General features: G+C 47.9%; 1 protein-coding gene across 1 annotated transcript in view; it reads right to left on the bottom strand.

The window, feature by feature from the left end:
• The window catches only part of SLC30A5 (solute carrier family 30 member 5), a 311396-nt gene that overhangs the window by 220284 nt on the left and 76486 nt on the right, over positions 1-14626 (bottom strand). Inside the window, exon 7 of the mRNA XM_078675193.1 lies at positions 5553-5629. Coding sequence (XP_078531319.1) covers positions 5553-5629 — 77 coding nt within the window. The remainder of the gene's footprint in view (positions 1-5552; positions 5630-14626) is intronic.

Genomic DNA, 14626 nt, shown 5'->3' with positions numbered 1-14626 from the left:
GACCATGCATTATTCTACATGAAATGCGTGATGAAGAATACTAAATGACCATTAAATACAGTATTTCTCTAACAGGGAGACGAGAAGGCTAGACAACGACGGAAACTATTGATGCAGTTCAGTAGCTTAGGAATGCAAAGGAGGAGGACTGAACTGATAGCTGGAACTATAACATACTTTTGGCAGACTTAGAGGCAGAGCCGGGGTGCACCGGGCACTGCAAGGCGGGAAGTAAGTGAAAGGTCGAGGATACAGGTGGGGGCTGTATCGCTCCTCAGCGAGGCTTTCAGGAGACAGGAGCTGAATCCAGGGTCCGGGCCCTTTTGAGGCCTAGAAACGGGGACTTTATAATGGAATAACGTGCACACTGAGAAACGTGGCAACATTATTTTACATAGGCCTGATATTCGTAGTATTCACGAGGACTGGAAACTAACATATTAGAGGTGGACACAACTGTAATTGCGTCATTAATCGGGCATAGGGAATAACATATGCATATTGGTCATGCATACATAACATATGATGGATGGGGCGTAGGGACACAGAACATGGCAAAATTTACTTTTCCACAGTTCTGCATGGATCCTGTATGGAATATATATTCTGGTTCTTTAACAGCGACTCAATGATTTCGGCCAACAATAGCTTTCTATGGGCAGAGATGGGAACTTGCAACAGGGGAACACTGATGGTTCTCTCCTTCAAAATGAGATCTGGTGATCACACGTAAATCTTTTTTCTTGGAAGCATTACAACAATTAAATGGACCATCTAATATAATGAACCCTACGAGCTGCCTGTTTTGATTCAAGTCATATCAGACACACATAACCAGCTTAGCCACATATTCTTCTGTCCTCTGAGGTTTGTAGGTAATTTGTGACCTGCAAAATAAAATATGTGCTTCTATTTACATTACATCCTGATGATCACCCGTTAATTGTTCATGGGTTGAAATGCCATTGATATACCTGAATTTGTATGTCTAGTTTAGACTGCGTATATTAACTGTAACTGAACTTGCTCCAACATGCTTTATTATTTTGTGGTTGTTATGTTGCTTTCTCTGTATATTTACACATGGCCACATATTGGCTGGCTCGCTTCTCACCATGTGATCACAACAGCACCATGCACTGCAGAGAACAGGCCAACAGCACAAGGCTCTTTTACCTCCATGCCAACCTGATGGACTCCAGGATCTGCCTCGAGACCAGCTATCTCCTCCTCAGCATATGCTCCAAGTGGTCCTCTAATGGAGCTCGGTGTTGCACATGGGCCCACCCGTCATATAGTTCTGTCTAAGGGTCACCTCTGCTGTGGTACGCCTGTCTCTCTTGACACCTTCACCTCTGGGCCACACATTCAGCACAGAGGCTCAATCCCTCTCGCCCACCATCAAAGTCTTGCAGTCACTTGATGGCACACTGGGTACTTCCAACAATCCAGGTGGGGTGGTCTCTTCCGCGGGTTTCCTCCTTCTGCAACAGACTGCACTCCACTCTGGGCCATCATAACCTCCCCTCTCGTCCCTGGGATTGCGTTGTTTCAGCAGGGGGCCCACCTCATTGGTTGCTGCTCCACATGAGTGGTGCTCCAGCGCAAGACCAGCCAACCTAAGACTTGGCTCCTGACAATCCCTTCTGTCTTCTGGATTGCTTTTCCAGTAGAGTCCGGCACTTTGGATCTTCTGCGTTGTCAGATGGCTGTGGATGTTAGGTAAACAGATAGAACCTCAAAAAGGTATGTCCTCTATGTTGGTCTTCCTGCTGAATCCCTGCATTTGGTACTAATTACTTGAAGCCATCATCCTTTACATTTGTATCACAGCTCTCACACTTAAAATTTGTCACCCAATCAATAATGTGGTCAGCTATGCACCATATAGCTTTTAAATCAGCTCTCAAGAAACCCTCATGCTGGCTGGGGTTTGTTTCAAGTTCATTCCAAAGCTGAAAAGCAGCTGAATTTTCATGTTGGTATCCATCATGCATCGAAGAAAATAATTCTTCACTAGCCCATCATACACATTAAGGCTCCATATGTAGCTGAGTGGCAACCACTACTAGGGATTTAGTAAGCAGGTGAGAAGGGAAGAGGTAAATGCCAGGGGTATATGTATCCCACTACCCACAAAGTGCAAGAATGTCTTGTGTTAGGAGAATGAAACTGCACTCATGCAATAACAGGATAATATAACTGCAAAATAATCTAGAACCTTATTTTGACATATCTGTTCAGAGGTCCTCCATGTAGGATAGGGCTCAAAGTTCTGCACTTCATTGGTATAAGGGAATCTGTGGCATATAGTAATTGTCTTTCTTTCAATGTTATACTCTCCATTGACACTTTGTCGGGGAAGGCATATACTTCCTAAAGTAGTTAGTAGGACAAAGATATGTGACTTACAGTAGGATTCCTGGATCTTTATAGAAATGTATTCTATTACCTACCTATTAATGGTTTTGGACATTCAGTTATCAGAGGGTATTCTGTGCCATAAAGCCTTAATCTTTCCCAGGCTGGATAGCTGAATCCTGAGAACATGAGAACATGTCAGTGTTTGGCTCCGGTTCATCTCTACTAAAATTACTACTTCTCTTGGGTTTTTTTTTATTTGAAAGAAAACGTTTACATCACATGAAACTGGTGCCAACTGGATGCTTGAGGACTTCCACATTTTTGGGTGTAAACTTCAATCATTGGTACATGTTACCTCTTGGCAGTACTAGCCATATTTTAATTAATACACCACTCTTGACTGCTAAGACTAATAAACCTTTAGCAAAGATGTATAAAAATGCTATACCATCAATCCACACCGTCCTCATCTTGGCCCTGTTAGTTGCATCCCAGGATACCACCATAACTACATTATAAGCCTTTTGGCTAGACGCATATTAACCAGGCAAGGGGATAACGGCAAGTCATGGAAACTTGTTATAGGAAAAACACTTCGCCAAGCCATCAGCATCTCCCTTGAAGTGGATGAGCCACTTGCCTGCTGCAATCACAATGTCCAGTTCTCCGATCTGCTGTTGACCAAGTCAACCGACGCAGCAGCCGCCAAGGAGGAGTTGTGACCATGATCCAGGAAGACAGATATGTCTCCTCATCAAGTGTGAAGATGTCAGGACCAATCAGAGCTGTCCTGCACCAATAGCCAGGGTATCGGACCCCTTGTGCCAACCAAAGCTTGTTTGAATCCAATGCGGACTTCATTTTCAAAGCGGCTGACCAGCAGACGAGGGATGTCAGCATCGCAGAATCCAGCACCGCAAGTGGCCCAGAGGTCCTGTTTTGTCCCCATCTACTGGTCCAAACCGCTACTGTGATAGCCTTTGATGCACTAGCCCAGCCAAACAACACTCGGGCTCCATGGCCTGGACCCACGACAACTAACTGTTCCCCATGCTCACAGGAGCCTCACGAACCGAGGTCTCCGTTGGGAGCTTCCGGACTTGTCCCCTAGTCCCCTCTCCAGCCTGTTTCTAGATGGCCCTCCTCTTTGTCTATGGTGTAGTGTGCAGTGTGTGAGAAACATTGATAAACTCAACTCCTACCTACCAAAACTTCTCCCTTGTACTCAGGAGAACAATGACTTTTGATTGTTCTCTATGGATTGGGTTAGCTAGTCAATGCTCAGCTAGTGTCATATTCCGTGTAGCCATGTGGTGTGGTCTGGGACTCTGTCCAAGCCCTCGAGGGACAAAACTGCTTGCTGTGCTGTCCCTAGGGCCACCGCCATTTGCCAACCATGTGGGGACTTCAGAGAGTAGGTTAGATTGAATAAGCCCAGTAGAACATACACTGGGAGTCACAGCACCTGTGTTTCAAAGAATGTATCTATATCATCCAGGACTGTGGCGCAGTATCGGTCCACTTTTGGGCAGTTCCAGAGTAAGTGTAACAGAGTTCCGGTCCTCGCGCAGCCTCTCCAGTATTCTTTGCTACGTTTTTAACACCTTTTCTGTACCCCGGCGAAAGACCAGTATGTGGCTACCTTGACAACCATATCAGTACTGGATGCACTGTGCAGTGTGCAATGCTCTGTAGAAAATATCTTCCCATTCTTTGTGAGTGAGTACCTACCCTTCCCTGCTACCCATAATTTCGGCCCTGCTTGCTTCTCCATTGGGGGTGGTTGTGTTAACAATGGCTAGAGCTCTGTCTTTAGTCGGCTAAGTTTGTCATTGAGAGGAATACATTTTTCAAATGGTTCCTGTGGTCTATGAGTGTGTGGTTTGACTGAGGGGAGCATCACCCAGTGCCTAATCTGTAGGTAGTGGAAGCGTTCTGATTCAGACATACGCAGTCTCTTTGAAAAGCATCAAAGGGAAAGATTCTTTCAGAGTCGAATAAATTATCCTCCTGTTTGCCCCTGAGGCCCTCATTATATAGGATGTCTAAATGCCCGATCTATGCTTTTTTAGGAAGGTAGGGAACCTTCCAAATGTGAGTACCAGCCACCTGCAAAATGCGAGCACCGGACATCGCCTGGTCCATGAAACACCAGTGTTGTTCAGTAGCTGCTTGGGCCCATTCTACCCTAAATCGGAGTAGCGATGCCTGAAAGTATTAAATAATATTGGGCGCCCCCAAATCCCCCTCTTTGGTAGCTCTGTAAATCAAGAGGCGGTTCATAAGGGGTCTTCTTTCGTTCCACACAAATCGATTGATGTTGTTTGCCGTTTAACACTAGATTTTAAAGGCCTGAAAGACCATGAATCGCTAGAGTTGATTCAGAAATTGAAAGCAATCTCAGAATTCAAATTCTTATCAAGGAAATTCACAGGCATTTATGTGTAGTGGGAAAACAACCTACATAGAGGATTATAATAAAACGTTAGGGCCTTTGCATTTAATGATTCTGACTTTAGGAGGTAGCTAAATGCATATGATGGCAAAGTAAATTCAAACATTTAATTTCCTTGTCCTAAACTGACAATGGGCAATTAAACACCTACCAGAAGGATGTCTGTAAACTGTTCTTTATTTCTATTGCACTTACTCATGGCCAAGCATGCAGAGTCTATTTGAATGCCCATGATATGATGCAGGTTCCTAACAATGACCACATTTTTACTATCACAATTCCTTACAAAGAAAAAACAGTCAAGGTAAAAGGCTTTTAATTCTACCCAGCAAGAAAACGTGCTGAAATTCTGTGGCCTCATTTCGCGTTTGCCTATTGTTTATTGCCACAGGTGCATTCAGGCAAAACGTTGGAAAATGGGAAGAAATAAATCAAGCAAAATGCTGCATATATTTTAAGATAAAGCCTTCATGCAAGTTATTTGCACTGACAAATAGAACATTTACACCACAAAAAGAGATTTTAAAATATGGTCAAGTTACTTGAAAGAAAAGCTCACATCTGTAACAAATGTTCTGTTTGCATCTGCTGTAATTAGCGTTTTGTGGTGTTATACATTAGGTCAGCACTCTGTGCTTTTAATTACATGATTAGTAAAACCAGCCAACCTTCACATCTTACTATTTGCGCATAATAAACTGAGATAATCTTTAACAATAATGGAAGAAAATACCTTGTGGTCTGCAACTCCTAAGAATGAGAAGGCTGTGTATAGGAAGTGGGTTAGGGCACTGTCATGATGACCCTCAGCTGGATAGATAAGCAAGGTTAAGGATTAAACACTTATTGGCTCTTTCTCAACTTAAATAGCAATGAATACACAAATATACAGTTTTAATTGTCTTTCCATTAAAGGCTGGCACACGGGTGCATGCCAACTACATTTCAAGATGTCTGCACCAATGGTATGCCAACATCTTTGAGGCACTTGACATCATATGTGAAAAGAGCATATTGACAACATTCTGTTATGATAAATATACTTATATTAACGGACCAGTGACACAATTCAAGCATTTGGATACAATAAACATTCATTAAAATACGCAACACTTTTTTTGTCCAATGTGTTTATTGTAGTTTTCCAGATACCATTATTGTGCATGCAGCTATGTACAGCCCAAAACTCTTAGCTATCCAAGCACACTTATTAACACGAGAATCACTAAACATTACTAGAATTTCAAAAGCAAAAGATCTAGCAGGCACATTTTACTGAAACATGAAGAAGGAAAACTTGGCAGGATGTGACGTATCGCGAGATCTCGAGTTCTCAAGTTGCCGGAGGAGGAGGTTTGCTTGCGGTCACGCGAGGGAAGCTGTGGACCAGGGACCAGAGGCCCCTACACAGGTCCCTCTCAGAAGGGAGAGGGCTCTGAGAGGAGTTTGTTGAACCAGCCGGTAAGAGCAGACCACCATGAGGGTGTCACACCAAACAGCTTGGAAACTGCCTGAAGCTGAGGGTGCTGAGAAGCCAGGTGGAGACTGGAGGGAGATCAGGGACGGTGCAGGGATGGTTTCATTGCAGCGGCCTGTCATAGCCCACTTGTGGACCCTACACCTACACGAAAAGACACTGTGAGATGTGTAAATCAAGCCAAGGAGTGAGCAGCAAGTGTGTGGTGGATAGCTGTGGTTAGTGTCACAGCCCCGGGTGGGCACCCAGATCCATGGAAGCGGCCCAACTTAGGATCGAGTGAGGTGTGTGGCTTTAGAAATGTCCCAGCCCCAACCTGGGGAGAAAAGAGGAAGAGTAGAGACGGCCTCTGGGTGAATGGGGTAGCCGAGGTTGCCCCCCACTTCACGTCCACCTGGGCAAAGGCAGGATTTGTAAATAGACTGGTGGTCATGTGGTTAGGAAAAAACAGGACAAGCACCCAGACAACCTAGAAGAAAAGAAAGCGGGAAATCCCTTGACTTAATAGTGCCAAGAGGAAGATGTTGGCAGAGATTGATGCCGAAGCTAGCTCCACGGTAGTCACGTTAGCCATGACAGCCTTGACAGGCACGCCGGCCAACGATGGTGTTGGTGAGCAAGCCTGTTGCGAGATGAGTAATGAGCGCAGCAGTACCAAAGAGACATGGTATACAGATACAAGTGGCAAGCATCTGATTTATTTTTCCCCTTGACTGTAAAAGAAGAGGAAGGGGTTGTGGAAGGGCAAGGAGCACCTGGTTCCTCTGGTCAGGGGCCAGAATCCCGAGAGGACAGTCCTTTAGTGATGGGCCAAGTGCAGCTGCTGCTACAAGTACCCCCCAATCCTAACTCTAGAAATTGTCATCCTGAAAAGGACCAATTGAACAGCAGCAGAAATGCAATAAACACAAGTATTAGCAGCAAGACCAACAGCAGCACCCTGGAGTTGAAGTTAACCCTGTAAACGTAACCCCCCTGCCCCCAGACGCCACAGATGCCACCAAACAACCAGACAACGGAGGTCCTCAATGCAAATTTAACTAAATTTGTAATGCCTTTCCGGTTTTTAAAGAGGGAACCGGCACATCTCAGTTGAATTCTTGCATGGGAATTGCAGTAGCGAACCAGCTCAAGCAGCACCGCACAAGTGAGGTAGTGCTGAGCCCACCCGACTTAAGGTGAGCAGAGCCCCCCCGGACTCCCCATGTGCAGAAGACCAAAGCCCAGAGCGCAAAATGAGGGCTAAGAGTCCAAATGGGGTGGCAACCGACATCAACAACTTCTGGGAGGCAGTACTCAATACAACGCAAGTGGCAGTGGAAGCACTGAATGATCATGCTAACAAAATGGACGTACAAGTGGACCTGTTAAATACATACACAGTTTTCGTGTCAGGGATAGACGAGAAGCTGGAGAATCTAAATAACCTGATTCAAAGAGTTCAATCTCGGAAGGACGATGAATTCACAATGTGTACTTGCAAGGAGGTAATTGGCAAACTAGTAAAACTGCCAGTGATTCTGGAGGAAATGCTGAAGAAGTAAGGAAAGTATCATGTGTAACTACACAGACTGCAGCAAAAGCAGATGAAGAGACAGTGCAGACAATGCTAGGAAAGTACACTTTGCTGGGGAGAAGTGCGCAGCAGTGGCAGAGCAGATGTGAATTACCCTAACCAATAAAAGAACCAACAAGCCAGCACAAAACAGACAAGGGAACAGGATGACCCCTATTGTGAGGAGAACTCATGAACAAAAGCAAGAGCCAGTGACTATTGAGCTGTCACCACCAAATAACTCAGCACCGCCATGAATGATGAAGCGGGAAAGAAAGCGAGCAAGGAAATGCAGACACAGAGCCTATCCAGTGAGATCCTGCACGGGAAAAGCCCCAGGTGAATACGGCAACAGAATTGATGACGCCACCACAATGGAGGTAAAGCAAGGAGAAGCGGGAGATGAGCATCAAGAGATTGGAGAGCAGTGGGTGATGGGGCCACCCCTACAGCCCCAACTACTTTTTCAACCAGTACTGGTTAAAGAAGGTCAGTAAGAGGCCAAGAAGGACCCTAATTGCCGCACCAAAGATATTGCCGTAAAGAAGAAGGAAGAGGCAGAACCCACTCCCATAAATAAGAGACCAGCACAGAACAGTAACACCCTAATGAACATGCCTAATGAATGAAACATGCAGTCTAGAAAGGAGGGAGGTCAGACCCCAGGAGGAGGGCCTCCCTGACCATCCCAATGGGCGAATGGCGCCGGACCACAAACTATGCAGGATATGAGAATAAACTGTGGTTCTAAATCTATCTGCAGCTTGTGTGGAGGACATCCAGAACTGAGGATAATGCACCATGCGATTAATTTAAACACTCATGGGGGTGGCACACAGAATCAGAATACAAGCCCACCCAGAAATGTTTCATAGAACATTAAGACCTCTGCTGCCTACACAGGACCAAAGGCAAGCATATCAGATCCCCAAATACAGACCCAGAGGATCCCATGATATCCTAAATCATTCACATTGCAAGTCAAAGTCATGGCCTGTAAGGAGCTGGGACATACAAATAGTGCATTTACAGGATGGGTGCTACCTCCCCCAGCTCCAGCCCCAAAACCAACCAACAAGGGATATTAAAGCCATATGTCACCACTTGTGGGACAACGTAAGGGTTGGAATCAACAGGTACCCTCACTTCTGAAAGGTCTACTGGGTTGGCCTCTGTCCAATAGTGTCTCGTGGTTGAAGATTCAAGCAGCAGATACACAAACAGAGGTAGTCTTTGGGTCCAGACAAGTCTCCAAACAAGGGGAACAGGAGAATTGGAGCTGCCTACCATTGGTTCTAGTGGGGGAGGGCAACAAAGATTGAAACGTGAATTGTTTGAGGCATCACAAAAAAAAACATGACAAACTAAACATCTGTGCCGGGAATCTGAGAGGTCTTGCCACACGAAGATGCTACAATGATGGAACATTTTGAGAAGTTTGATATAATTGAGTTCAGGAGACTAGGGTGCAAACCAGCATTCCATTAATTGGGTTACTTGAATTCAACAGATGGGCACACAAAGATAGCACGCATGGAAGGGCGCAAGGTGGGTTAGCGACCTATGTGAACTCAAAACTACCCGCAAAGGTAATGCCACTGGATATAGAAGAACCTTGGTTACTGGGTCTACATCAGGAGGGATGGGACAAGCAGTCGGCAACTCCACTAGTCCTGGTTCATATTTATTTTAAACCGAGAGAAAAAAAAATAGTTGAGAAACTGACCAAACTGCTCTTGGACTGGAAAGGAGATAAACAGATGGAAAACCTGATAATTATCAGAGATAATTATCAGGTTATCAGAGATAAAGTGCACCAGCCTGTCTTCGGCAGAAGCGGTCGCTCCCCCCTGGCCCCTGGCATCTCCTGGTATCGTAGCGCTGCTCTCGCCGCTGCTGCCATAACGATCCTGTGCCTGTGCCTCCTGGTATCGTAGCGCTGCTCTCCCCGCTGCTGCCTTAACGATTCTATGCCTGTGCCTTTAATCTGTACCTGAATTTAATCTGTGCTTACCTGCGCCTCGCATTGCTGTAATTATTGTCTGTGCCTGTGTGTATTCCTGGCGCTCCACCGCTCGCATTGCCTGCATTGCTCCCTGAGGCTGCCTGACTGTGCCCACGGCAGTATTTGCCATTATTCACCCCAATATCGTCGTGTTTGCATTGTTTGTGTTGCTGCCATTTTGTTGTGCCTCCAGCCCGTCCCTCCCCCCACGCTACCGCCTCCCTGCTGCCCCTCCCACCCACTGGCTATCAAGAACGTCCCGTCCTGCGCATCACTGTGACCAGCCTGTCTTCGGCAGAAGCGGTCGCTTCCCCCTGGCCCCTGGCATCTCCTGGTATCGTAGCGCTGCTCTCGCCGCTGCTGCCATAACGATCCTGTGCCTGTGCCTCCTGGTATCGTAGCGCTGCTCTCCCCGCTGCTGCCTTAACGATTCTATGCCTGTGCCTTTAATCTGTACCTGAATTTAATCTGTGCTTACCTGCGCCTCGCATTAATGTAATTATTGTCTGTGCCTGTGTGTATTCCTGGCGCTCCACCGCTCGCATTGCCTGCATTGCTCCCTGAGGCTGCCTGACTGTGCCCATGGCAGTATTTGCCATTATTCACCCCCAATATCGTCGTGTTTGCATTGTTTGTGTTGCTGCCATTTTGTTGTGCCTCCAGCCCGTCCCTCCCCCCAAGCTACCGCCTCCCTGCTGCCCCTCCCACCCACTGGTTATCAGGAACGTCCCGTCCTGCGCATCACTGTGACCAGCCTGTCTTCGGCAGAAGCGGTCGCTCCCCCCTGGCCCCTGGCATCTCCTGGTATCGTAGCGCTGCTCTCCCCGCTGCTGCCTTAACGATTCTATGCCTGTGCCTTTAATCTGTACCTGAATTTAATCTGTGCTTACCTGCGCCTCGCATTGCTGTAATTATTGTCTGTGCCTGTGTGTATTCCTGGCGCTCCACCGCTCGCATTGCCTGCATTGCTCCCTGAGGCTGCCTGACGGTGCACACGGCAGTATTTGCCATTATTCACCCCCAATATCGTCGTGTTTGCATTGTTTGTGTTGCTGCCATTTTGTTGTACCTCCAGCCCGTCCCTCCCCCCACGCTACCGCCTCCCTGCTGCCCCTCCCACGCTCCGCCCACCCCCTCTCTCCATTTATGACAGATACCTCTACGCGCAGCGGTCGCGCCCCATGCGCACCGAAGGCGCGCCAAAGGTAAGCCCGTCTACGCCCGTCCGCGCCTGGAACGCGCCCAGCGCCAGACCCCCTGGTCCCCGCAAACCGCACTCATCCCGCATAACGTACGACGCCACTACCCTCAGCGCCCTTAACCCGGGACGCACACCACAATGCTACGAAGCTGCCCCAGGACGCACCCATGGTCCTTTCACCTGCCACTCCTGCAAATTTACCAGCGTCAAGATCCATACCACATCCACTAACTCCAAACACAGCTCCGACTCTAACCACCTGAAGTGCATCCTACTGAACACCCGCTCAGTCCACAGACACGCAACTGAACTCTGGGACCTACTTGACACTGCTTCACCGGACGTCGCCTTCCTTACAGAAACCTGGATGAACGCATCATCAACACCCGACATCGCCATAGCCATCCCGGACACTTACATGATCACCCGAAAAGACCGCACCAATCAAACAGGAGGAGGCATCGCCATCGTCCATAAGAACACCATAAAAATCACGACCAGCTTCGACGATAACCTTGCAACCGCCGAACACCTCCACCTCCAGATCCACACCGACCCTAGGACCACACTTAGAGGCACCCTCATCTACCGGCCCCCAGGAACCCGTAAACAATTCAGCGAAGACATTATTGACTTCATCAGCCCACATGCCCTCGCCTCCGAGAACTACATTCTACTAGGAGACCTCAACTTCCACCTGGAAAAGAAAAACGACAGCAACACCACTACCCTCCTTGACAACCTGGCCAATCTCGGACTCAAACAACCTGTTGACACCCCCACCCATGTAGCCGGACATACACTCGACCCAATCTTCACTTCCAGCAAATACATTTACTTCGATCGTACCACAGATCTCCACTGGACGGACCACAGCTGTGTTCACTTCAGCTACAAAACCACCTCGACCCACAACCCCCCACAACCTATTCCTCGAAGAAACTGGAACAAAATCACCACCGACCAACTCCTCACATCGCTCAACCAAAACCCACCCGCCCTCTCATCGGACCCAAACCAAGCCGCCACCAAACTCAAACAATGGATCACTCACAGCGCTGATGAATTAGCACCCCTGAAAAACCATCACACCAAACAGTACAGCAAAAAGGCCCCCTGGTTCAACGATGACCTTAAGAAATCCAAGAAGCTATGCCGTACTCTCGAGAAAACATGGAGAACAAACCCAACCACCGACAACATGACCACCTTCAAGGCAGCCACCCGCAAACACCACCAACTGATTCGATCCACCAAGAAATCAGCATTCAAGAATCGACTCGACAATAACGCCCATAACAGCAAGGAACTATTCAACATAGTCAAAGAATTCACCAACCCCACCGCAGCCTCAAACGACATCCCTCCCTCCCAAGACCTCTGCGATTCGTTATCCTCCTTCTTCTACAACAAAATTGCCGACATACATAACAGCTTCGAGAACATTGCCAACGAACAATCCTCTCCACCCCCCTCCGAACCTAATCCGCCTTCTAACAACCTCAGCGCCTGGAACCCAATCACCACTGAAGACACCATCCGCCTAATGAACTCCATCCACTCTGGATCGCCAACCGACCCCTGTCCCCACCACATCTTCAACAAAGCAGACTCCATCATCGCACCCCATCTCCGTGATGTCATCAACTGCTCCTTCAACTCTGCCACCTTCCCAGAAAGCTGGAAACACGCCGAAGTCAGCGCCCTCCTGAAGAAACCCACAGCTGACCCCTCTGAACTTAAAAACTACCGCCCCATATCCCTCCTCCCATTCCCTGCCAAAGTCATTGAGAAAGCCGTCAATAGCCAGCTCGCCGCCTTCCTTGAATCCAACAACTCCCTTGATCCCTCACAGTCCGGCTTTCGAGCCAAACACAGCACCGAAACCGCCCTCATCGCAGCTACAGACGACATCCGAACACTACTGGACAACGGAGAAACAGTGGCCCTCATTCTACTCGACCTCTCCGCCGCCTTCGACACAGTCTGTCATAGCACCCTCATACAACGCCTCAGCAACATCGGCATACAAGGAAAAGCCTTGGACTGGATCATCTCGTTCCTAACTGGAAGAACTCAAAGAGTCCAACTTCCCCCTTTCAAATCAGAGGCCACCGAAGTCATCTGCGGTGTACCACAAGGATCATCACTCAGTCCCACCCTCTTCAACGTTTACATGAGCGCACTCGCATCCATCGCGCGTCAACACAACCTTAACATCATCTCCTACGCTGACGACACCCAGCTGATCCTCTCCCTCACCAAAGACCCTATCACCGCCAAAACCAATCTTCACGAAGGCATGAAAGAAGTAGCCGAATGGATGAATAACAGTCGCCTAAAACTTAACTCAGACAAAACGGAGGTGCTCATCCTAGGATCATCCCCCTCCGCCTGGGACGACTCATGGTGGCCTTCGGCTCTGGGCACAGCACCCATACCCACAGACCACGCACGCAACCGTGGCTTCATCCTAGACTCCTCACTCTCAATGACCAGACAAGTCAACGCCGTCTCATCCTCCTGCTTCAACGTACTTCGTATGCTCAAAAAAATCTTCCGTTGGATCCCTTCCGAGACAAGAAAAACTGTCACCCACGCACTGGTCACGAGTCGACTGGACTACGGAAACACCCTCTACGCCGGAATCACAGCCAAATTACAGAAAAAACTCCAACGCATCCAAAATGCATCAGCGAGACTCATTTTGGACATCCATCGCCAAGATCACATTAGCGGCCACCTGAAAGATCTTCACTGGCTCCCCGTCAACAAGAGAATAACGTTCCGTCTCCTCACCCACGCACACAAGGCCCTCTACAAAGTAGGACCCGAATGCCTCAACACCCGACTATCCTTCTACACTCCCTCCCGCCCATCAAGCCCTCGCCGCAGTTCCGCGTATCCAAAGATCCACCATGGGAGGTAGATCCTTCTCCTACTTGGCGGCCAAGACCTGGAACTCACTCCCACTCACCTCCGCCTTACACAGAACCACATCTCCTTCAGAAAAGAACTTAAAACCAGGCTATTCGATAAATAATGAACCCCCTCCCCAAGCGAGATGAGACCCTCTGGGTGAGTAGTGCGCTATATAAATTCTTGAACTTGAACTTGAACTAGAGATTTTAATCTGAACCTTTTTCAAGACACAGATGGCGCTGGCGATGAGAGGTTACATGTGCTGCGAGCACAAAGTCACCCTCTGCTTAGATGCCATGACAATCTTGGGAAAAGGCTCCTGAAGACTTGTAAAGCAGGAGGTCTGGTAATAGTCAAAGGACGCTGCTGGACAAGGCGCTCCTCTAAGATGTCCTCCTACCTTGACCACACAATGGTGAGCGCTATTCTGTTTGGCGGAGTAGTCGACTTTAAAATAGAGCATAGATCAGAGTGACCATCACCCGGCAACCTTCTAAGTGCCGATATGACCGTATTTGATCAGGTGCGGATAGTGCAGGCTGACGTTCACACTGAACATTGAAAATGCTTTAAATGGAGTCTGGATAATATTGAAGGCTTGGCAAGTGAGGCCGAGGCAATCCTGAAGGAAATATCAACCAGTAAGG

The sequence above is a fragment of the Lissotriton helveticus genome, chromosome 2_1 (genome assembly GCF_964261635.1).
Source record: "Lissotriton helveticus chromosome 2_1, aLisHel1.1, whole genome shotgun sequence".
Classification (NCBI taxonomy): Eukaryota; Metazoa; Chordata; class Amphibia; order Caudata; family Salamandridae; genus Lissotriton; species Lissotriton helveticus.
Note: the sequence above shows the minus strand (reverse complement) of the source record. Positions and strands in the feature narration are given on the sequence as shown.